Source organism: Tachyglossus aculeatus, chromosome 16 (assembly GCF_015852505.1).
Source record: "Tachyglossus aculeatus isolate mTacAcu1 chromosome 16, mTacAcu1.pri, whole genome shotgun sequence".
Classification (NCBI taxonomy): Eukaryota; Metazoa; Chordata; class Mammalia; order Monotremata; family Tachyglossidae; genus Tachyglossus; species Tachyglossus aculeatus.
The window spans coordinates 48,351,149-48,373,804 of record NC_052081.1 but is presented as its reverse complement, the minus strand read 5'-3'; the positions used below and the strand labels follow the sequence as shown (position 1 = coordinate 48,373,804).

At 48.8% G+C, this 22,656-nt stretch overlaps 1 protein-coding gene across 2 annotated transcripts; it reads left to right on the top strand.

Moving 5' to 3' along the window:
* The first annotated feature begins 5,161 nt into the window (after positions 1-5,161).
* On the top strand, positions 5,162-19,289 carry NR0B2 (nuclear receptor subfamily 0 group B member 2). Of its 2 annotated transcripts, none has more exons than XM_038758353.1 (3): positions 5,162-5,958; positions 13,381-13,541; positions 19,185-19,289. In XM_038758353.1, exons 1-3 carry the CDS (start codon positions 5,418-5,420, stop codon positions 19,254-19,256), a joined length of 774 nt encoding a protein of 257 aa, XP_038614281.1. In that variant the 5' UTR covers positions 5,162-5,417; the 3' UTR covers positions 19,257-19,289. The 2 variants fall into 2 exon arrangements, with proteins under 2 accessions (XP_038614281.1, XP_038614280.1); XM_038758352.1 differs by having other exon boundaries at positions 13,381-13,701; positions 19,185-19,269.
* The last annotated feature ends 3,367 nt before the right edge of the window (positions 19,290-22,656 follow it).

Sequence of the window (22,656 nt, the reverse complement as noted above, 5' to 3'; positions counted from 1 at the left end):
CTCCCCCTCTTCCCCCTCCCCATCCCCCTGCCTTCCCTCCTTCCCCTCCCCACAGCACCTGTATATATGTATATATGTTTGTACAGCTGTATTACTCTATTCTACTTGTACATATTAATTATATTTTATTTTGTTAATATGTTTTGTTTTGTTGTCTGTCTCCCCCTTCTAGACTGTGAGCCCGCTGTTGGGTAGGGACCATCTCTATATGTTGCCAACTTGGACTTCCCAAGCGCTTAGTCCAGTGCTCTGCACACAGTAAGCGCTCAATAAATACGATTGATTGATTGACTGATTGATTGAAGAGGAGGAGGGCAGAGGCTCAAGGAAGAGGGCCAACTGGCAAGAAAGGGCGGCCCGGAAGGGGCCGCATTTGGGGCTGTGCTAATCCCACCCCTGACTCCCCTCAAATCCCTCCAGAGCCTGGGCTTTGGAATCAGAGGTCGTGGGTTCAAATCCCGGCTCTGCCAATTGTCAGCTGTGTGACTTTGGACAAGTCACTTCAGTTCTCTGGGCCTCATCCGGAAGACTGGGAGCCGCCCGGGGGACAACCTGATCACCTTGTATCCTCCCCAGCGCTTAGGACAGTGCTTGGCACATAGTAAGCGCTTAACAAACGCCATCATCATCACCCTCATCGTTCATTCAGCCGCATTTATCGAGCGCCTACTGTGTGCGGAACGCTGGACTGAGCGCTTGGAAAGCACTATTCGGCAACAGATCCCTACCCAACGACGGGCCCACAGTCTGCAATAATGGTATTTGTTAAGCGCTTACTGTGTGCTGAGCACTGTTCTAAGCGCTGGGGTAGATACAAGGCGATCAGGCTGTCCCATGGGGGGCTCACAGTCTTCATCCCCGTTTGACAGATGAGGGAACTGAGGCCCAGAGAAGTGAAGTGACTTGCCCAAAGTCACACAGCTGACAACTGGCGGAGCCGGGATTTGAACTGTGACCTCTGACTCCAAAGCCCGGGCTCTTTCCACTGAGCCACAGTGCTTCACCGAGGAGCAGCGTGGCTCAGTGGAAAGAGCCCGGGCTTGGGAGTGAGAGGTCATGGGTTCTAATCCCGTCTCCACCTCCTGTCAGCTGGGTGACTCTGTGAAGTCACTTCACTTCTCCAGGCTCAGTTACCTCATCTGTCAAATGAGGATGAAGACTCTCCCCCTCGTCCCCCTCTCCATCCCCCCATCTTACCTCCTTCCCTTCCCCACAGCACCTGTATAGATGTATATATGTTTGTACAGATTTATTACTCTATTTATTTATTAATTTTACTTGTACCTATCTATTCTATTTATTTTATTTTGTTAGTATGTTTGCTTTTGTTCTCTGTCTCCCCCTTTTAGACTGTGAGCCCGCTGTTGGATAGGGACTGTCTCTATATGTTGCCAACTTGTACTTCCCAAGAGCTTAGTTCAGTGCTCTGCACACAGTAAGCGCTCAATAAATACGATTGATCATGATGATTTATTACTCTATTTTATTTGTTCATATTTATTCTATTTATTTTATTTTGTTAATATGTTTTGTTGTCTGTTGATGATGATGATGATGAAGACTGTGAGCCCCTTGTGGGGCAACCTGATCACCTTGTATCCTCCCCAGTGCTTAGAACAGTGCTTGGCACGTAGTAAGCGCTTGAGAAATGTCATCATTATCGTTGTTATTATTATTATTATTACCCCTGACCCGGGCCAAGGGTAGCCACGGATGGAGGCCTGCTGTTTGGCCATCCCAGCCCACCCCTCGCGAGAATCGCCGCTGTTTGTTCTCAGATTCTCACCCAACGCCCTGCAGGTCAGCCACCCCTGCCTGGATCTGCCGAGGGCATTGCTCCCTATCCCGGGTGGGGGAAAGTGGGGAGAAGAGGAGGAGGAGGAGGAGGAGGAGGAAGAAGAAGTTTCCAGCCCCAGGGCCAGTGACACTGTTTTGTTTCGTTGTCTGTCTCCCCCTCCTAGACCGTGAGCCCGCTGTTGGGTAGGGACCGTCTCTAGACGTTGCCGACTTGGACTTCCCAAGTGTTTAGTCCAGTGCTCTGCACACAGTAAGCGCTCAATAAGTACAATGGAACGAATGAATGAATGAGGGGAGAGGCAGCAGGAATCCCCGAACGCCACCGGGTCACGGGCCGGGTGCGACATGGCAGTTGGCATCAGCGTGGCCTTCTCCGCCTGAAGCCCAGTCCGCTGAGCAATAGAAGTCCCGCACTCCGGCTTCCTCAGGCCCGCCCCCCCAGCCCCTCATCCTGGTCTGCTCTCTCTCTCTCTCAGTCGTATTTACTGAGCTCTCTCTGATCTCCCATCCTCGTGTCTCTCTCCACTTCAATCCATACTTCATGCTGCTGCCCGGATTATCTTTGTCCAGAAACGCTCTGGGCATATTACTCCCTTCCTCAAAAATCTCCAGTGGCTACCAATCAATCTGCGCATCAGGCAGAAACTCCTCACCCCGGGCTTCCAGGCTGTCCATCCCCTCGCTCCCTCCTACCTCACCTCCCTTCTGTCCTTCTCCAGCCCAGCCCGCACCCTCCGCTCCTCCGCCGCTGATCTCCTCACCGTACCTCGTTCTCGCCTGTCCCGCCATCGACCCCCGGCCCACGTCATCCCCCGGGCCTGGAATGCCCCCAATCCCTCTGCCCATCCGCCAAGCTAGCTCTCTTCCTCCCTTCAAGGCCCTGCTGAGAGCTCACCTCCTCCAGGAGGCCTTCCCACACTGAGCCCCTTCCTTCCTCTCCCCCTCGTCCCCCTCTCCATCCCCCTTCTTACCTCCTTCCCTTCCCCATAGCACCTGTAAATATGTGTATATGTTTGTACATATTTATTACTCTATTTATTTTACTTGTACATATCTATCCTATTGATTTTATTTTGTTAGTATGTTTGGTTTTGTTCTTTGTCTCCCCCTTTTAGACTGTGAGCCCACTGTTGGGTAGGGACTGTCTCTAGATGTTGCCAATTTGTACTTCCCAAGCGCTTAGTACAGTGCTCTGCACATAGTAAGCGCTCAATAAATACGATTGATGATGATGATGATGATGATGAGCGCTTACTGTGGACGGAGCACTGTACTAAGCGCTTGGGAGAGTACAATACAGCGATAAACGGACACCTTCGCCGCCCACAAGGCTCTGCTACGGCATCCCGCCCGCTTCCTCCCCCTGCTCTCCCTCCATCCCTCCCATCAAGCAGCGTGGCTCAGTGGAAAGAGCCCGGGCTTTGGAGCCAGAGGTCGCGGGTTCAAATCCCGGCTCCGCCAACTGTCCGCTGTGTGACTTTGGGCAAGTCACTTCACTTCTCTGGGCCTCAGTTCCCTCATCCGTAAAATGGGGATGAAGACTGTGAGCCTCCCGTGGGACACCCTGATCACCTTGTGACCTCCTCAGAGCCTAGAACAGTGCTTTGCACATAGTAAGCGCTTAATATATATGTTTGTACATATTTATTACTCTATTTATCTATTTTACTTGTACAAATCTATTCTATTTATTTTATTTTGTTAGTATGTTTGGTTTTGTTCTCTGTCTCCCCCATGTAGACTGTGAGCCCACTGTTGGGTAGGGACTGTCTCTCTATGTTCCCAACTTGGACTTCCCAAGCACTTAGTCCAGTGCTCTGCCCACAGTAAGTGCTCAATAAATATGATTGATTGATTGATTGATTAATAAATGCCACCATTATTATTATCATTATCAATCTACTCGGCTCTCCCAGCCCCCCATCCTTCCATCGAGAAGCAGCGTGGCTCGGTGGAAAGAGCTCGGGCCCTGGAGTCAGAGGTCGTGGGTTCAAATCCCGGCCCCGCCACTCGTCAGCTGTGTGACTTTGGGCAAGTCACTTCCCTTCTCTGGGCCTCAGTTCCCTCAGCTGGAAAATGGGGATTAAGTCTGTGAGCCCCTCGTGGGACAACTCGATTACCTTGTATCTACCCCAGCGCTGCTTTGCACGTAGTAAGGGCTTAATAAAATGCCATCATTATTATTATTATCGGTCCCCCCTTAGCCCCCCGCACCCACTCCAACCCCACTAAGGCCCAGTGGGATCCGGGGCCTGGGGCCTGAGCCCAGGGGCCCACGCTCCCGGCCGGGTGGTGCCCACCAGGAGCCCCGTGGCTTCGAGGAGCCGGGCCCACCCGAATTTCTTCCCATCCCGGGGAACGCCTGGGTCTCAAATCCGCTCCAGGGTCCCGCCCTCCCCGCTGGCCGGGCCCGCGGCCCGATCCGAGAGGAGGACCCTGTACCAGGCTGAACATTGGACTGTTTTCCCCGTATTTGCCCGCCCGGGTGATTTATGACCCCGGGAGAGGGTGAGGGCTTCGGAAGTGTCCCCGGGAAGGTTGGGAGGAGGAGGAGGAGGAGGAGGTCTTCCGCACGGCCCACCCTGAAGAACCCCCTACCCCAAGGCGGGAGGAGACGGGGCAGGGGAGACTCTGCGGGTGGGACGGGATGTTGCCAGGATGCCTGGTTTCCCCCCTGGCTGTGCCCGCCGAACCCGGCCGAACCTGCCGGCGGGAACGGCCTCGAGGTTAGACAAACAGCCGCCGATAAAGTCACTTCCAGGTCGAGCCGTCCAAGGTTGGGGCTCTCGGGCGGCCTCCCCCCGCCCCCCAACCCCGGACGAAGGGGGAGCGGTTAGAGCCCGGGCACCAGCAGGACCCGCGTTCGAATCCCGGCTCTGCCGCTCGTCCGCTGCGTGACCTCGGGCAAGTCGCTCCACCGCTCTGGGCCTCGGCCACCTCATCTGGAAAACGGAGATTCGGAGCGTGAGACGGGGACCGATTTGCTTGTATCCACCCCAGCGCTTAGGACCCCCATAGCGAGCGCTCCACAGATACCACCGTCATTATCATTAGAGCACCGCGAGGGCCCGGGCGCGCGCCCCGGCCGTGACACCGGCCGTCGTCCCGACGAGGCGGCTGCGATGCACCCGGAGTCCCGGGGCAGGGTACGCGGTGGATTAATGACCCTGTTTATCCGTTTTGAGTAATCCGGGCGATAAGGCGGGCCCCCGGGTCCTCGGGCAGGCGGTTTCATTGAGAAAAGCCTTCCTCAGCACCACGTGGGCCATCCCCCCCCAACCCCTGCCCCGCTCCCCGGCCTATCGCGCCCGGGCCGCCTGCTTTGTCAATGAACCCGGCTCCAACCGGGGAGTCAAGGTCGCCCGGGCCCGCGCCCTCCCGGGGGGCTATAAATAGAGCGGGAACCGAGCCCAGAGCGCGGCGGGAAGGCCCAGGGCCAAAGGCAGAGACGCAGAGAGAGAAACAGCGGGAGACAGAGGCAGGGAGAGTTCGGGGGTGAGAAAATTCGCGAGGGAAAAATAGAAGTAGCACATGCAACAGTGACAGATCCGGCTAAGCGGCGAGAGAGGGAGGGAAGGAACGGGCAGAGAGAGCGGCCCGGGCTCTGGGTTCGCGGCCGCATGGAGGAGACGGAGGCGGGCCCCGCGGGCTGCCCGTGCCAGGGCGGGTGCGGGACCCACCAGGCCATCCTGTACACCCTCCTGCGGGCCGGGCCGGGCCCCGGCCGGGCCCAGCGGCGCTGTCCCTGCCACCGGCGGCGTCGGCGGCCCGTGTCCCTGCTCGCGCCTCAGCGCACCTGCCGGGCGGCCTCGGCCGTGCTGGTGAAGACGGTCAGCTTCATGAGGAACCTGCCCTCCTTCCGCCTGCTGCCCGCCGGCGACCGGCTGCTCCTGCTCCGGCGCTGCTGGGCCCCGCTCTTCCTGCTGGGCCTGGCCCAGGACGCCGTGGCCTTCGAGGTGGCCGAGACCCCCGCGCCCGCCCCGAGCATGCTCCAGCGGATCCTGCTGGACGGCCGGGGCCGCCCGCGCCGGGAGCCCGAGCCCGCTCGGCCCACGCTGGCCGCCGTGCAGAGGCTGCAGTGCTGCCTTCACACTTTCCGGGGCCTGGACCTCGGCCCCAAGGAGTACGCCTACCTCAAGGGGGTCTTCCTCTTTAATCCCGGTGAGGGCCTGGGGACGGGGGGGAGGCCCCGGGGGGCTAGTCGTGATCAATCAATCAATCAATCAATCAATCGTATGTATTGAGCGCTTACTATGTGCAGAGCACTGGACTAAGCGCTTGGGAAGTACAAATTGGCAACAGATAGAGACAGTCCCTACCCAACAGTGGGCTCACAGTCTAAAAGTGATAAGACTTTACTTATAAGTAAAGTGATAAAATAAAAGTGATATAAGATAAAATAAGATAAGATAAAATATATCTTTTTATCTTTTTTATAGGATAAAAGTGATAAGGCTTAGTCCAGTGCTCTGCACATAGTAAGCGCTCAATAAATGTGATTGATTGAACAAAAAGAAAAATCGCGGGATGGGTTAAGCGCGGACGACCTGCCCAGCGTCGTTCGAAGCGCTGGGCATAGCCACGAGCTAATGAGAATGACGATGACGGCATTTATTAAGCGCTTACTACGTGCAGAGCACTGTTCCAAGCGCTGGGGAGGTTACAAGGTGTTCAGGTTGTCCCACGGGGGGGCTCACGGTGTTTGTCCCCATTTTACAGATGAGGGAACTGAGGCCCGGAGAAGTGAAGTGGCTTGCCCAGAGTCACACAGCCGACAGTTGGAGGAGCCGGGATTTGAACCCGTGACCTCTGGCTCCAAAGCCCAGGCTCTTTCCGCCGATAGTCAGATTGGTCAACTCGTCATGGGCAGGGAATAATAATAATAATAATGATGATGGTATTTGTTAAGCGCTTACTGTGTGCAAAGCACTGTTCTAAGCGCTGGGGAGGTTACAAGGTGCTCAGGTTGTCCCACGGGGGGGCTCGCGGTGTTTATCCCCCTTTTCCAGATGAGGGAACTGAGGCCCGGAGAAGTGAAGTGGCTTGCCCAGAGTCACACAGCCGACAGTTGGCGGAGCCGGGATTTGAACCCGTGACCTCTGGCTCCAAAGCCCGGGCTCTTTCCGGCGATAGTCAGATTGGTCAACTCGTCGTGGGCAGGGAATAATAATAATAATAATGATGATGGTATTTGTTAAGCGCTTACTGTGTGCAAAGCACTGTTCTAAGCGCTGGGGAGGTTACAAGGTGATCAGGTTGTCCCATGGGGGGGGGGCTCACAGTTTTTATCCCCCTTTTACAGATGAGGGAACTGAGGCCCAGAGAAGTGAAGTGACCTGCCCAAAGTCACACAGCCGACAGTTGGCGGAGCCGGAATTTGAACCCGTGACCTCTGGCTCCAAAGCCCGGGCTCTTTCCGGCGATAGTCAGATTGGTCAACTCGTCGTGGGCAGGGAATAATAATAATAATAATGATGATGGTATTTGTTAAGCGCTTACTATGTGCAAGGCGCTGTTCTAAGCGCTGGGGAGGTTACAAGGTGATCAGGTTGTCCCACAGGGGGCTCACAGTTTTAATCCCCATTTTACAGATGAGGTAACTGAGGCCCGGAGAAGTGAAGTGGCTTGCCCAAAGTCACACAGCCGACAGTTGGCGGAGCCGGAATTTGAACCCGTGACCTCTGGCTCCAAAGCCCGGGCTCTTTCCGGCGATAGTCAGATTGGTCAACTCGTCATGGGCAGGGAATAATAATAATGATGATGGTATTTGTTAAGCGCTTACTGTGTGCAAAGCACTGTTCTAAGCGCTGGGGAGGTTACAAGGTGCTCAGGTTGTCCCACGGGGGGGCTCGCGGTGTTTATCCCCCTTTTCCAGATGAGGGAACTGAGGCCCGGAGAAGTGAAGTGGCTTGCCCAGAGTCACACAGCCGACAGTTGGCGGAGCTGGGATTTGAACCCGTGACCTCTGGCTCCAAAGCCCGGGCTCTTTCCGGCGATAGTCAGATTGGTCAACTCGTCGTGGGCAGGGAATAATAATAATAATAATGATGATGGTATTTGTTAAGCGCTTACTGTGTGCAAAGCACTGTTCTAAGCGCTGGGGAGGTTACAAGGTGATCAGGTTGTCCCATGGGGGGGGGGCTCACAGTTTTTATCCCCCTTTTACAGATGAGGGAACTGAGGCCCAGAGAAGTGAAGTGACCTGCCCAAAGTCACACAGCCGACAGTTGGCGGAGCCGGGATTTGAACCCGTGACCTCTGGCTCCAAAGCCCGGGCTCTTTCCGGCGATAATCAGATTGGTCAACTCGTCGTGGGCAGGGAATAATAATAATAATAATGATGATGGTATTTGTTAAGCGCTTACTATGTGCAAGGCGCTGTTCTAAGCGCTGGGGAGGTTACAAGGTGATCAGGTTGTCCCACGGGGGGCTCACAGTTTTAATCCCCATTTTACAGATGAGGTAACTGAGGCCCAGAGAAGTGAAGTGACTTGCCCAAAGTCACACAGCCGACAGTTGGCGGAGCCGGGATTTGAACCCGTGACCTCTGACTCCAAAGCCCGGGCTCTTTCCACTGAAAATGGGGATGAAGTCTGTGAGCCCCCCCGTGGGACAACCTGATCACCTTGTAACCGCCCCAGCGCTTAGAACAGTGCTTTGCACATAGTAAGCACTTAACCAATACCATCATTATTATTATTATTATTACTAAGCGGGGTAGATACGAGCTAATCAGTTTGGTAAACTCGTTGGGTGCAACATTCAGCGCTTAGAACAGTGCTCAGCGCTTAGAACAGTGTTTCGCACCTAGTAAGCGCTTAACAAATACCATCATCATCATTATTATTATTATTACTAAGCAGCGTAGATACGAGCTAATCAGATTGGTAAACTCGCTGTGGGCAACATTCAGCGCTTAGAACAGTGCTTTGCACATAGTAAGCGCTTAACAAATACCATTATCATTATTATTATTATTACTAAGCGGGGTAGATACGAGCTAATCAGATTGGTAAACTCGTTGGGTGCAACATTCAGCGCTTAGAACAGTGCTCAGCGCTTAGAACAGTGCTTCGCACCTAGTAAGCGCTTAACAAATACCATCATTATTATTATTATTATTATTATTATTATTACTAAGCGGGGGAGATACGAGCTAATCAGATTGGTAAACTCGCTGTGGGCAACATTCAGCGCTTAGAACAGTGCTTTGCACATAGTAAGCGCTTAACAAATACCATCATCATTATTATTATTATTATTATTACTAAGCGGGGTAGATACGAGCTAATCAGATTGGTAAACTCGCTGTGGGCAACATTCAGCGCTTAGAACAGTGCTCAGCACTTAGAACAGTGTTTCGCACCTAGTAAGCGCTTAACAAATACCATCATTATTATTATTATTATTATTATTATTATTATTATTATTATTACTAAGCGGGGGAGATACGAGCTAATCAGATTGGCAAACTCGTTGGGTGCAACATTCAGCGCTTAGAATCAATCAATCATATTTATTGAGCGCTTACTGTGTGCAGAGCACTGTACTAAGCGCTTGGGAAGTCCAAGTTGGCAACATATAGAGATGGTCCCTACCCAACAGCGGGCTCACAGCCTAGAGGGGGGAGACAGAGAACAAAACAAAACATATTAACAAAATCAAATAAATAGAACAGATATGTACAAGTAAAAAATAAATAGAGTAATAAATACGTACAGTGCTCAGCGCTTAGAACAGTGCTTCGCCCATAGTAAGCGCTTAACAAATACCATTATTATTATTGTACCCTCTCAAGTGCTTTATACAGCCCTCTGCGCTGAAGGCATCAGGAAAAAATAATAATGATGATGATGATGGTATTGCTTAAGCGCTTACTATGTGCCAGGTACTGTACTAAGCGCCGGGGTGGATACGAGCAAATAATAAAGATAACTGTTGTATCTGTTAAGTGCTTACTATGGGTCAGGCACTGTACTAAGCGCCGGGGTGGATACGAGCAAATAATAACGATAACTGTTGTATCTGTTAAGTGCTTACTATGTGTCAGGCACTGTACTAAGCGCCGGGGTGGATACGAGCAAATAATAACGATAACTGCTGTATCTGTTAAGTGCTTACTATGTATCAGGCACTGTACTAAGCACCGGGGTGGATACAAGCAAATGATAACGATAACTGTTGTATCTGTTAAGTGCTTACTATGTGTCAGGCACTGTACTAAGCACCAGGGTGGATACGAGCAAATAATAATGATAACTGTTGTATCTGTTAAGTGCTTACTATGTGTCAGGCACTGTACTAAGCACCAGGGTGGATACGAGCAAATAATAATGATAACTGTTGTATCTGTTAAGTGCTTACTATGGGTCAGGCACTGTACTAAGCGCCGGGGTGGATACGAGCAAATAATAAAGATAACTGTTGTATCTGTTAAGTGCTTACTATGGGTCAGGCACTGTACTAAGCACCAAGGTGGATACGAGCAAATAATAATGATAACTGTTGTATCTGTTAAGTGCTTACTATGTGTCAGGCACTGTACTAAGCACCAGGGTGGATACGAGCAAATAATAATGATAACTGTTGTATCTGTTAAGTGCTTACTATGTGTCAGGCACCGTACTAAGCACCAGGGTGGATACGAGCAAATAATAACGATAACTGTTGTATCTGTTAAGTGCTTACTATGTGTCAGGCACTGTACTAAGCGCCGGGGTGGATACCAGCAAATCGTGTTGGACACAGTCCCGATTCCACGGGGGACTCACGGTCTTCATCCCCATTTCCCAGATGAGGGAACAGGAGACACGTGGTGGAGCCGGGATTAGGGTTGGAAAGGGAGGATGCCGGGACTGTCTCTAGATGTTGCCAATTTGTACTTCCCAATCGCTTAGTACAGTGCTCTGCACATAGTGAGCTCTCAATAAATACGATTGATGATGATGATGATGAAAAGGGCGAGATGGCCAATAATAATAATGGCATTTATTAATAATAAGAATAATGGCATTTATTAAGCACTTACTACGTGCAAAGCACTGTTCTAAGCGCTGGAGAGGTTACAAGGTGATCAGGTTGTCCCACGGGGGGCTCACAGTCTTCATCCCCATTTTCCAGATGAGGGAACTGAGGCCCAGAGAAGTGAAGCGACTTGCCCAAAGTCACCCAGCTGACGATCGGCGGAGCCGGGATTTGAACCCATGACCTCTGACTCCAAAGCCCGGGCTCTATCCACTGAGCCACGCTGCTTCTCTGTGCGCTTACTTACTCTTAAGTGCTTACTATGTGCGAAGCACTGTTCTAAGCGCTGCTAGAGCTTGGGCGTCCCACGACCTGAGGTCTAATTCCAGCTCCACCACTCGTCCGCTGTGAGCCTGTTGTTCGGTAGGGCCCATCTCTAGATGTTGCCAACTTGTACTTCCCAAGCGCTTAGTACAGTGCCCTGCACACAGTAAGCGCTCAATAAATACGACAACGAATGAATGAACGCTGTGTGACCTTGAGCAGGTCACTTCGCTTCTCCGTGCCTTATCTGAAAAACAGGGATTCAGTCCGCGAGCTCCACGCGGGACACGGACTGTGTCCCGCCTGATTAGCTTGTATCTACCCCGGCGTTCAGTACAGTGCCCGGCACGTAGTAAGCGCTGAACAGGCGTTATAGAAAGGGGGAGGTTAACAAATGTTCTAGACTGTGAGCCCACCGTTGGGTAGGGACCGTCTCTATACGTTGCCAACTTGGACTTCCCAAGCGCTTAGTACAGTGCTCTGCACACAGTAAGCGCTCAGAGAAGCAGCGTGGCTCAGTGGGAAGAGCCCGGGCTTTGGAGTCCGAGGTCATGGGTTCAAATCCTGACTCCGCCAATTGTCAGCTGTGTGACCTTGGGCAAGTCACTTCACTTCTCTGGGCCTCAGTTCCCTCATCTGGAAAATGGGGATTAAGACTGTGAGCCCCCCGTGGGACAACCTGATCACCTTGCAACCTCCCCAGTGCTTAGAACAGTGCTTTGCACATAGTGAGCGCTTTTTTTTTTCTATTTTGAGAAGCAGCATGGCTCAGTGGAAAGAGCCCGGGCTTTGGAGTCAGAGGTCGTGGGTTCGAACCCTGGCTCCGCCACTTGTCAGCTGGGTGACTTTGGGCAAGTCCCTTCACTTCTCTGGGCCTCAGTTCCCTCATCTGGAAAATGGGGATGAAGACTGTGAGCCCCCCGTGGGGCAACCTGATCACCTTGTAACCTCCCCAGCGCTTAGAACGGTGCTTTGCACATAGTGAGCACTTTTTTTTTCTTTTTCAAGAAGCAGCGTGGCTCAGTGGAAAGAGCCCGGGCTTTGGAGTCAGAGGTCGTGGGTTCGAACCCCAGCTCTGCCACTAGTCAGCTGGGTGACTTTGGGCCAGTCCCTTCACTTCTCTGGGCCTCAGTTCCCTCATCTGGAAAATGGGGGTGAAGACTGTGAGCCCCACGTGGGACAACCCTATCGCCTTGTAACCCTCCAGTGCTTAGAATGGTGCTTTGCACATAGTAAGCGCGTAATAAATCATCATCAATCACATTTATTGAGTGCTTACTATGTGCAGAGCACTGTACTAAGCGCTTGGGAAGTACAAATTGGCAACATATAGAGACAGTCCCTACCCAACAGTGGGCTCACAGTCTAAAAGGGGGAGACAGAGAACAAAACCAAACATACTAACAAAATAAAATAAATAGAATAGATATGTACAAGTAAAATAGAGTAATAAATATGTACAAACATATATACATATATACAGGCGCTGTGGGGAATCAATCAATTGTGTTTATTGAGCGCTTACTGTGTGCAGAGCACTATACTAAGCGCTTGGGAAGTACAAGTTGGCAACCTATAGAGACAGTCCCTACCCAACAGTGGGCTCACAGTCTAAAAGGGGGAGACAGAGAACAAAACCAAACAAACAAAATAAAATAAATAGAATAGATATGTACAAGTAAAATAGAGTAATAAATATGTACAAACATATATACATATATACAGGCGCTGTGGGGAATCAATCAATTGTATTTATTGAGCGCTTACTGCACACAGCTTGGGAAGTACAAGTTGGCAACCTACAGAGACAGTCCCTACCCAACAGTGGGCTCACAGTCTAAAAGGGGGAGACAGAGAACAAAACCAAACATACTAACAAAATAAAATAAATAGAATAGATATGGACAAGTAAAATAAATAGAGTAACAAATATGTACAAACATATATCCATATAAACAGGTGCTGTGGGGAAGGGAAGGAGGTAAGATGGGGGGGATGGAGAGGGGGACGAGGGGGAGAGGAAGGAAGGGGCTCAGTGTGGGAAGGCCTCCTGGAGGAGGTGAGCTCTCAGCAGGGCCTTGAAGGGAGGAAGAGAGCGAGCTTGGCGGATGGGCAGAGGGATTGGGGGCATTCCAGGCCCGGGGGTCGATGGCGGGACAGGCGAGAACGAGGTACGGTAAATGCCATCATCATCGTTATTATTAATCAATATGATTGAATGAATGAATCTGTAAGGGGCGGCCGGCGTCGGGCCGGACCCCGGTTCTCAGGCGTCGCCCCCTCCTCTCCCTACAGACGTGCCGGGCCTCCGGGCCTCCGCGGCCATCGAGAGCCTCCAGTGCGAGGCTCAGCGGGCGCTGCGAGAGGAACTGCTGCCCCGGCACCCCCAAGACCGGGGCCGCTTCGCCCGCATCCTGCTGGTCGCCTCCACCCTCCAGTCCATCCCTCCGGCCCTGGTGCGAGATCTCTTCTTCCGGCCGGTCATCGGCGAGGCCGACGTCGCCGGGCTCCTGGCCGAGATGCTCGTCGGTGCCCAGGCCCGGGCCTCCTCCCCGCAGGGTCCGCTGCAGATTTAGGGGGCAGGGGTCGCGGAGAGAAGGCAGGGCCGGCCCGGAGGTGAGGGGCGAGACCCCAGGCCCGACGGGACGGGACGGGGGGTCTCCCGACTACGTTCGCGCCTCGATGCCCGAACGGCTTCGGCACGGACTGGAAACTCCCCAGGGGACCGGGCGCTGGACTCTCCCTTGGGATACCTGCCCCGGCCGAATCAATCAATCATAATAATAATAATTAGTCTTTTAGACTGTGAGCCCACTGTTGGGTAGGGACTGTCTCTATATGTTGCCAATTTGTACTTCCCAAGCGCTTAGTACAGTGCTCTGCACATAGTAAGCGCTCAATAAATACGATTGATGATGATGATGATGATAATAATAATGACGGCATTTGTTAAGCGCTTACTAGGTGCAAAGCACTGTTCTAAGCCCTTGGGGGGGATACAAAGTGATCAGGTTGTCCCACGTGGGGCTCACGGTCTTCATCCCCATTTTGCAGGTGAGGTCACTGAGGCTCAGAGAATAATAATAATGTTGGCATTTGTTAAGCGCTTACTAGGTGCAAAGCACTGTTCTAAGCGCTTGCGGGGGGATACAAAGTGATCAGGTTGTCCCACGTGGGGCTCACGGTCTTCATCCCCATTTTGCAGACGAGGTCACTGAGGCTCAGAGAATAATAATAATGTTGGCATTTGTTAAGCGCTTACTAGGTGCAAAGCACTGTTCTAAGCCCTTGGGGGGGATACAAAAGTGATCAGGTTGTCCCACGTGGGGCTCACAGTCTTAATCCCCATTTTACAGATGAGGTCACTGAGGCTCAGAGAACAATAATAATAATAATAATGTTGGCATTTGTTAAGCGCTTACTAGGTGCAAAGCACTATTCTAAGCCCTTAGGGGGGATACAAAGTGATCAGGTTGTCCCACGTGGGGCTCACAGTCTTCATCCCCATTTTGCAGGTGAGGTCACTGAGGCTCAGAGAATAATAATAATGTTGGCATTTGTTAAGCACTTACTAGGTGCAAAGCACTGTTCTAAGCCCTTGGGGGGGATACAAAGTGATCAGGTTGTCCCACGTGGGGCTCACGGTCTTCATCCCCATTTTGCAGGTGAGGTCACTGAGGCTCAGAGAATAATAATAATAATAATGTTGGCATTTGTTAAGCGCTTACTAGGTGCAAAGCACTGTTCTAAGCCCTTGGGGGGGATACAAAGTGATCAGGTTGTCCCACGTGGGGCTCACGGTCTTCATCCCCATTTTGCAGGTGAGGTCACTGAGGCTCAGAGAATAATAATAATGTTGGCATTTGTTAAGCGCTTACTAGGTGCAAAGCACTGTTCTAAGCGCTTGGGGGGGATACAAAGTGATCAGGTTGTCCCACGTGGGGCTCACAGTCTTCATCCCCATTTTGCAGGTGAGGTCACTGAGGCTCAGAGAATAATAATAATAATGTTGGCATTTGTTAAGCGCTTACTAGGTGCAAAGCACTGTTCTAAGCCCTTGGGGGGGATACAAAGTGATCAGGTTGTCCCACGTGGGGCTCACGGTCTTCATCCCCATTTTGCAGGTGAGGTCACTGAGGCTCAGAGAATAATAATAATGTTGGCATTTGTTAAGCGCTTACTAGGTGCAAAGCACTGTTCTAAGCGCTGGGGGGGATACAAAGTGATCAGGTTGTCCCACGTGGGGCTTACAGTCTTCATCCCCATTTTGCAGGTGAGGTCACTGAGGCTCAGAGAATAATAATAATAATAATGTTGGCATTTGTTAAGCGCTTACTAGGTGCAAAGCACTGTTCTAAGCACTGGGGGGGATACAAAGTGATCAGGTTGTCCCACGTGGGGCTCACAGTCTTCATCCCCATTTTGCAGGTGAGGTCACTGAGGCTCAGAGAATAATAATAATAATGTTGGCATTTGTTAAGCGCTTACTAGGTGCAAAGCACTGTTCTAAGCGCTTGCGGGGGGATACAAAGTGATCAGGTTGTCCCACGTGGGGCTCACGGTCTTCATCCCCATTTTGCAGGTGAGGTCACTGAGGCTCAGAGAAGAATAATAATGTTGGCATTTGTTAAGCACTTACTAGGTGAAAAGCACTGTTCTAAGCACTGGGGGGGATACAAAGTGATCAGGTTGTCCCACGTGGGGCTCACAGTCTTCATCCCCATTTTGCAGGTGAGGTCACTGAGGGTCAGAGAATAATAATAATAATAATGTTGGCATTTGTTAAGCGCTTACTAGGTGCAAAGCACTGTTCTAAGCGCTGGGGGGGATACAAAGTGAGCAGGTTGTCCCACGTGGGGCTCACAGTCTTCATCCCCATTTTGCAGATGAGGTCACTGAGGCTCAGAGAATAATAATAATGTTGGCATTTGTTAAGCGCTTACTAGGTGCAAAGCACTGTTCTAAGCCCTTGGGGGGGATACAAAGTGATCAGGTTGTCCCACGTGGGGCTCACAGTCTTCATCCCCATTTTCCAGATGAGGGAACTGAGGCTCAGAGAAGAATAATAATATAATGTTGGCATTTGTTAAGCGCTTACTAGGTGCAAAGCACTATTCTAAGCCCTTAGGGGGGATACAAAGTGATCAAGTTGTCCCACGTGGGGCTCACAGTCTTCATCCCCATTTTGCAGATGAGGTCACTGAGGCTCAGAGAATAATAATAATGTTGGCATTTGTTAAGCGCTTACTAGGTGCAAAGCACTGTTCTAAGCGCTGGGGGGGATACAAAGTGATCAGGTTGTCCCACGTGGGGCTTACAGTCTTCATCCCCATTTTGCAGGTGAGGTCACTGAGGCTCAGAGAATAATAATAATAATAATGTTGGCATTTGTTAAGCGCTTACTAGGTGCAAAGCACTGTTCTAAGCGCTGGGGGGGGATACAAAGTAAGCAGGTTGTCCCACGTGGGGCTCACAGTCTTCATCCCCATTTTGCAGATGAGGTCACTGAGGCTCAGAGAATAATAATAATGTTGGCATTTGTTAAGCGCTTACGATGTGCAAAGCACTGTTCTAAGCGCTTGGGGAGGATACAAAGTGAGCAGGTTGTCCCACGTGGGGCTCACAGTCTTCATCCCCATTTTACAGATGAGGTCACTGAGGCTCAGAGAAGTGAAGTGACTTGCCCGAGGTCACGCAGCAGACATGTGGCGGAGCCGGGATTCGAACCCATGATCTCGGACTCCAAAGCCCGGGCTCTTTCCACTGAGCCACGCTGCTTCTCTAATCAATCAATCAATCAATCGTATTTATTGAGCGCTTACTGTGTGCAGAGCACTGGACTAAGCGCTTGGGAAGTCCAAGTTGGCAACATCTAGAGACGGTCCCTACCCAATAGTGGGCTCACAGTCTAAAAGGGGGAGACAGAGAACAAAACCAAACAGACTAACCAAATAAAATAAATAGAATAGAGATGTACAATTAAAATAAATAAATAAATAAATAAATAGAGTAATAAATATGTACAAACATATATACATATATACACAGGTAAGGGCTCACAGTCTAAAACGGGGATACAGAGAACAAAACCAAACAGACTAACCAAATAAAATAAATAGAATACAGATGTACAATTAAAATAATAAATAAACAAATAGAGTAATAAATATGTACAAACATATATACATATATACACAGGTAAGGGCTCACAGTCTAAAAGGGGGAGACAGAGAACAAAACCAAACAGACTAACCAAATAAAATAAATAGAACAGAGATGTACAATTAAAATAAATAAATAAATAGAGTAATAAATATGTACAAACATATATACATATATACACAGGTAAGGGCTCACAGTCTAAAAGGGGGAGACAGAGAACAAAACCAAACAGACTAACCAAATAAAATAAATAGAATAGAGATGTACAATTAAAATAAATAAATAGAGTAATAAATATGTACAAACATATATACATATATACACAGGTAAGGGCTCACAGTCTAAAAGGGGGAGACAGAGAACAAAACCAAACAGACTAACCAAATAAAATAAATAGAATAGAGATGTACAATTAAAATAAACAAATAAATAGAGTAATAAACATGTACAAACATATATACATATATACACAGGTAAGGGCTCACAGTCTAAAAGGGGGAGACAGAGAACAAAACCAAACAGACCAACCAAATAAAATAAATGGAATAGAGATGTACAATTAAAATAAATAAATAAATAGAGTAATAAATATGTACAAACATATATACATATATACACAGGTAAGGGCTCACAGTCTAAAAGGGGGAGACAGAGAACAAAACCAGACTAACCAAATAAAATAAATAGAATAGAGATGTACAATTAAAATAAACAAATAAATAGAGTAATAAATATGTACAAACATATATACATATATACACAGGTAAGGGCTCACAGTCTAAAAGGGGGAGACAGAGAACAAAACCAAACAGACCAACCAAATAAAATAAATGGAATAGAGATGTACAATTAAAATAAATAAATAAATAGAGTAATAAATATGTACAAACATATATACATATATACACAGGTAAGGGCTCACAGTCTAAAAGGGGGAGACAGAGAACAAAACCAAACAGACTAACCAAATAAAATAAATAGAATAGAGATGTACAATTAAAATAAACAAATAAATAGAGTAATAAACATGTACAAACATATATACATATATACACAGGTAAGGGCTCACAGTCTAAAAGGGGGAGACAGAAAACAAAACCAAACAGACTAACCAAATAAAATAAATAGAATAGAGATGTACAATTAAAATAATAAATAAACAAATAGAGTAATAAATATGTACAAACATATATACATATATACACAGGTAAGGGCTCACAGTCTAAAAGGGGGAGACAGAGAACAAAACCAAACAGACTAACCAAATAAAATAAATAGAATAGAGATGTACAATTAAAATAAATAAATAAATAGAGTAATAAATATGTACAAACATATATACATATATACACAGGTAAGGGCTCACAGTCTAAAAGGGGGAGACAGAGAACAAAACCAAACAGACTAACCAAATAAAATAAATAGAATAGAGATGTACAATTAAAATAAATAAATAAATAAATAGAGTAATAAATATGTACAAACATATATACAGGTAACATATAGAGACGGGCCCTACCGAACAACAGGCTCACAGAGGACGAGTGGTGGAGCCGGAATTAGACCTCAGATCGCGGGACACCCAAGCTCTAGCAGCGCTTAGAACAGTCTAAAAGGGGGAGACAGAGAACAAAACCAAACAGACTAACCAAATAAAATAAATAGAATAGAAATGTACAATTAAAATAAATAAATAAATAAATAGAGTAATAAATACGTACAAACATATATACATATATACACAGGTAAGGGCTCACAGTCTAAAAGGGGGAGACAGAGAACAAAACCAGACTACCCAAATAAAATAAATAGAATAGAGATGTACAATTAAAATAAACAAATAAATAAATAGAGTAATAAATATGTACAAACATATATACGGGTAATATATACCAAGTGGCGTCATGACCCGTTCTAACTCTCCGCTTCCCCGACAGGGCCCGGGAGCCGCTGCCAACCGGAGACTTCGTCGTTTGCACAGAACCTCGTTAAATTATGGCATTTTTTAAAAAAATAAAGTCGTTTCTAGTGCTCGGACCTGCTCGGACCCTCCAGAAGGGCGAGGACGGGGATGTGTTTATCGCTGTATTCTCCCAGACGCTAGGTAGGGTCCCCTGCATCATCATCATCATCATCAATCGTATTTATTGAGCGCTTACTGTGTGCAGAGCACTGGACTAAGCGCTTGGGAAGTCCAAGTTGGCAACATCTAGAGACGGTCCCTACCCAACAGTGGGCTCACAGTCTAGAAGGGGGAGACAGACAACAAAACCAAACATGCTAACAAAATAAAATAAATAGAATAGGTATGTACAAGTAAAATAAATAGAGTAATAAATATGTACAAACATATATACAGGTGCTGTGGGGAAGGGAAGGAGGTAAGATGCAGGGGATGGAGAGGGGGACGAGGGGGAGAGGAAGGAAGGGGCCCTGCACACGATTGTGCCCCTTTTAGACTGTGAGCCCACTGTTGGGTAGGGACTGTCTCTATGTGTTGCCAACTTGGACTTCCCAAGCGCTTAGTACAGTGCTCTGCACACAGTAGGCGCTCAGTAAATACGATTGATTGATTGATTGATTGATTGACAGTCAATACGATCGACTGATGGAGACGGAGAGGTGCGGGGCGAGGCGGATGGGCGTCCTGCAAAGCCCCCGGTGCCCAGCGGCCGGACCCCGGCCTCACCTCCCGCCCCTCTCCGGGGGTCTCCTGGGGGCTATTTTCCGCAACAACAGTAGAATAATAATAATAATGGCATTCGTTAAGCGCTTACTATGTGCAAAGCACTGTTCTAAGCGCTGGGGGGATACAAGGTGATCAAGTTGTCCCACGTGGGGCTCACAGTCTTCCTCCCCATTTTCCAGGGGAGGTCACTGAGGCTCAGAGAAGTTAAGCGACTTGCCCAAGGTCACACAGCAGACATGTGGCAGAGCCAGGATTCGAACCCATGACCTCCGACTCCAAAGCCCGGGCTCTTTCCACTAAATAATAAATAATAATGGCATTTATTAAGCGCTTACTGTGTGCAGAGCACTGTTCTAAGCGCTGGGGAATTTACAAGGTGATCAGGTTGTCCCATGTGGGGCTCACAGTCTTCCTCCCCGTTTTCCAGATGAGGTCGCTGAGGCTCAGAGAAGTTAAGCAACTTGCCCAAGGTCACAAAGCAGACATGTGGCAGAGCCGGGATTCAAACCCATGACCTCCGACTCCAAAGCCCGGGCTCTTTCCACTAAATAATAAATAATAATGGCATTTATTAAGCGCTTACTGTGTGCAGAGCACTGTTCTAAGCGCTGGGGAATTTACAAGGTGATCAGGTTGTCCCACGTGGGGCTCACAGTCTTCCTCCCCGTTTTCCAGAGGAGGTCGCTGAGGCTCAGAGAAGTTAAGCGACTTGCCCAAGGTCACACAGCAGACATGTGGCAGAGCCAGGATTCGAACCCATGACCTCTGACTCCAAAGCCCGGGCTCCTTCCAGTAAATAATAAATAATAATGGCATTTATTAAGCACTTACTGTGTGCAGAGCACCATTCTAAGCGCTGGGGAATTTACAAGGTGATCAGGTTGTCCCACGTGGGGCTCACAGTCTTCCTCCCCGTTTTCCAGATGAGGGAACTGAGGCTCAGAGAAGTTAAGCGACTTGCCCAAGGTCACACAGCAGACATGTGGCAGAGCCGGGATTCGAACCCATGACCTCGGACTCTCAGTCCCCCCCCAAAAAGCTCCCACCCACTTCCCCAAGGAAGCTCTCTCACCTTCTACCTGGGGCCTAGTTAATTATTCATTCCCTAAGGTCGTTCGCCCAGGAGGCAGATCCCTACTACTCCCTCGGAGGTTAACATAGGTCACAATAATACCAATTTTTTTTATTTTTATGGGCTGTATTAAGCGCTTACTACGCGCCAGCCACTGTACTAAGTCCTTGGGTGGGTACACGCTAATCAGGTTGGACGCGGGCCACGTCCCGCAAGGGGCTGGCAGGAGGAGAAGCAGCGTGGCTCAGTGGGAAGGGCCCGGGCTTTGGAGTCAGAGGTCCTGGGTTCAAATCCCGGCTCCGCCAACTGTCAGCTGGGTGACACTGGGCAAGTCGCTTCACTTCTCTGGGCCTCAGTTCCCTCATCTGTAAAATGGGGATGAAGACTGTGAGTCCCTAGTGGGACAACCTGATCACTTTGTAACCTCCCCAGTGCTTAGAACAGTGCTTTGCACATAGTAAGCGCTTAACAAATACCATCATCATCATTATTATTATTATTAGACAGGGGAGGTTATTATTATTATTATATATAATAATATAATATATTATAATATATATTATATTTTATTATTATTATTATTATTATTATTATTATTATTATTATTAGACACAGTCTTCTAGACTGTGAGCCCGCTGTTGGGTAGGGACCGTCTCTATACGTTGCCAACTTGGACTTCCCAAGCACTTAGTACAGCGCTCTGCACACAGTAAGCGCTCAATAAAGACAATTGATTATTAATCCCCAATTTTTTTATGGTATTTGTGAAGTGCTTTCTATGTGCCAGGCACGTTTTTTTATGGTATTTGTGAAGTGCTTTCTGTGTGCCAGGCACGTACTAAGCGCTGGAGTCCAAGCTAATTAGGTTGGACACGTTCTATGTCCCAGTTTTTGTTTTTTTTGTGGTATTTGTTAAGTGCTTACTATGTGCCGGGCGCTATACTCTGCACTGGGGTAGATGAGAATAATAATGACGGTATTTGTTAAGCCCATGCTCTTCCCACTAAGCCACGCTGCTTCTCGAGTAAGCGCTCAATAAATATGATTGAACGTAAGAAGCCTTTGCCAAGGGGCAGCTGACCGTGAGCCCATTGTTGGGTAGGGATAGTCCGGAGAAGCAGTGTGGCTCAGTGGAAAGAGCATGGGCTTGGGAGTGAGAGGTCTTGGGTTCTAATCAATCAATCGATCGTATTTATTGAGCGCTTACTGTGTGCAGTGCACTGTACTAAGCGCTTGGGAAGTCCAAGTTGGCAACATACAGAGACGGTCCCTACCCAACAGTGGGCTCACAGTCGAGAAGGGGGAGACAGAGAACAAAACCAAACATACTAACAAAATAAAATCAACAGAATAGATATGTGCAAGTATCCCGACTCTGCCACTTATCAGCTGTGTGACCTTGGGCAAGTCCCTTCTCTGGGCCTCACTTCCCTCATCTGTCAAATGGGGATGAAGGCTGTGAGCCCACCTGGAAGAACCTGATTACCCTGAATCTCCCCGACAGTGCTTGGCACATAGTAAGCCCTTCACAAATACCACCGTTATTATTATTACCTGTTGCCCAATTGTACTCTCCGAGCGCTTAATCCACTCATTCATTCAATCGTATTTATTGAGCGCTTACTGTGTGCAGTGCACTGTACTAAGC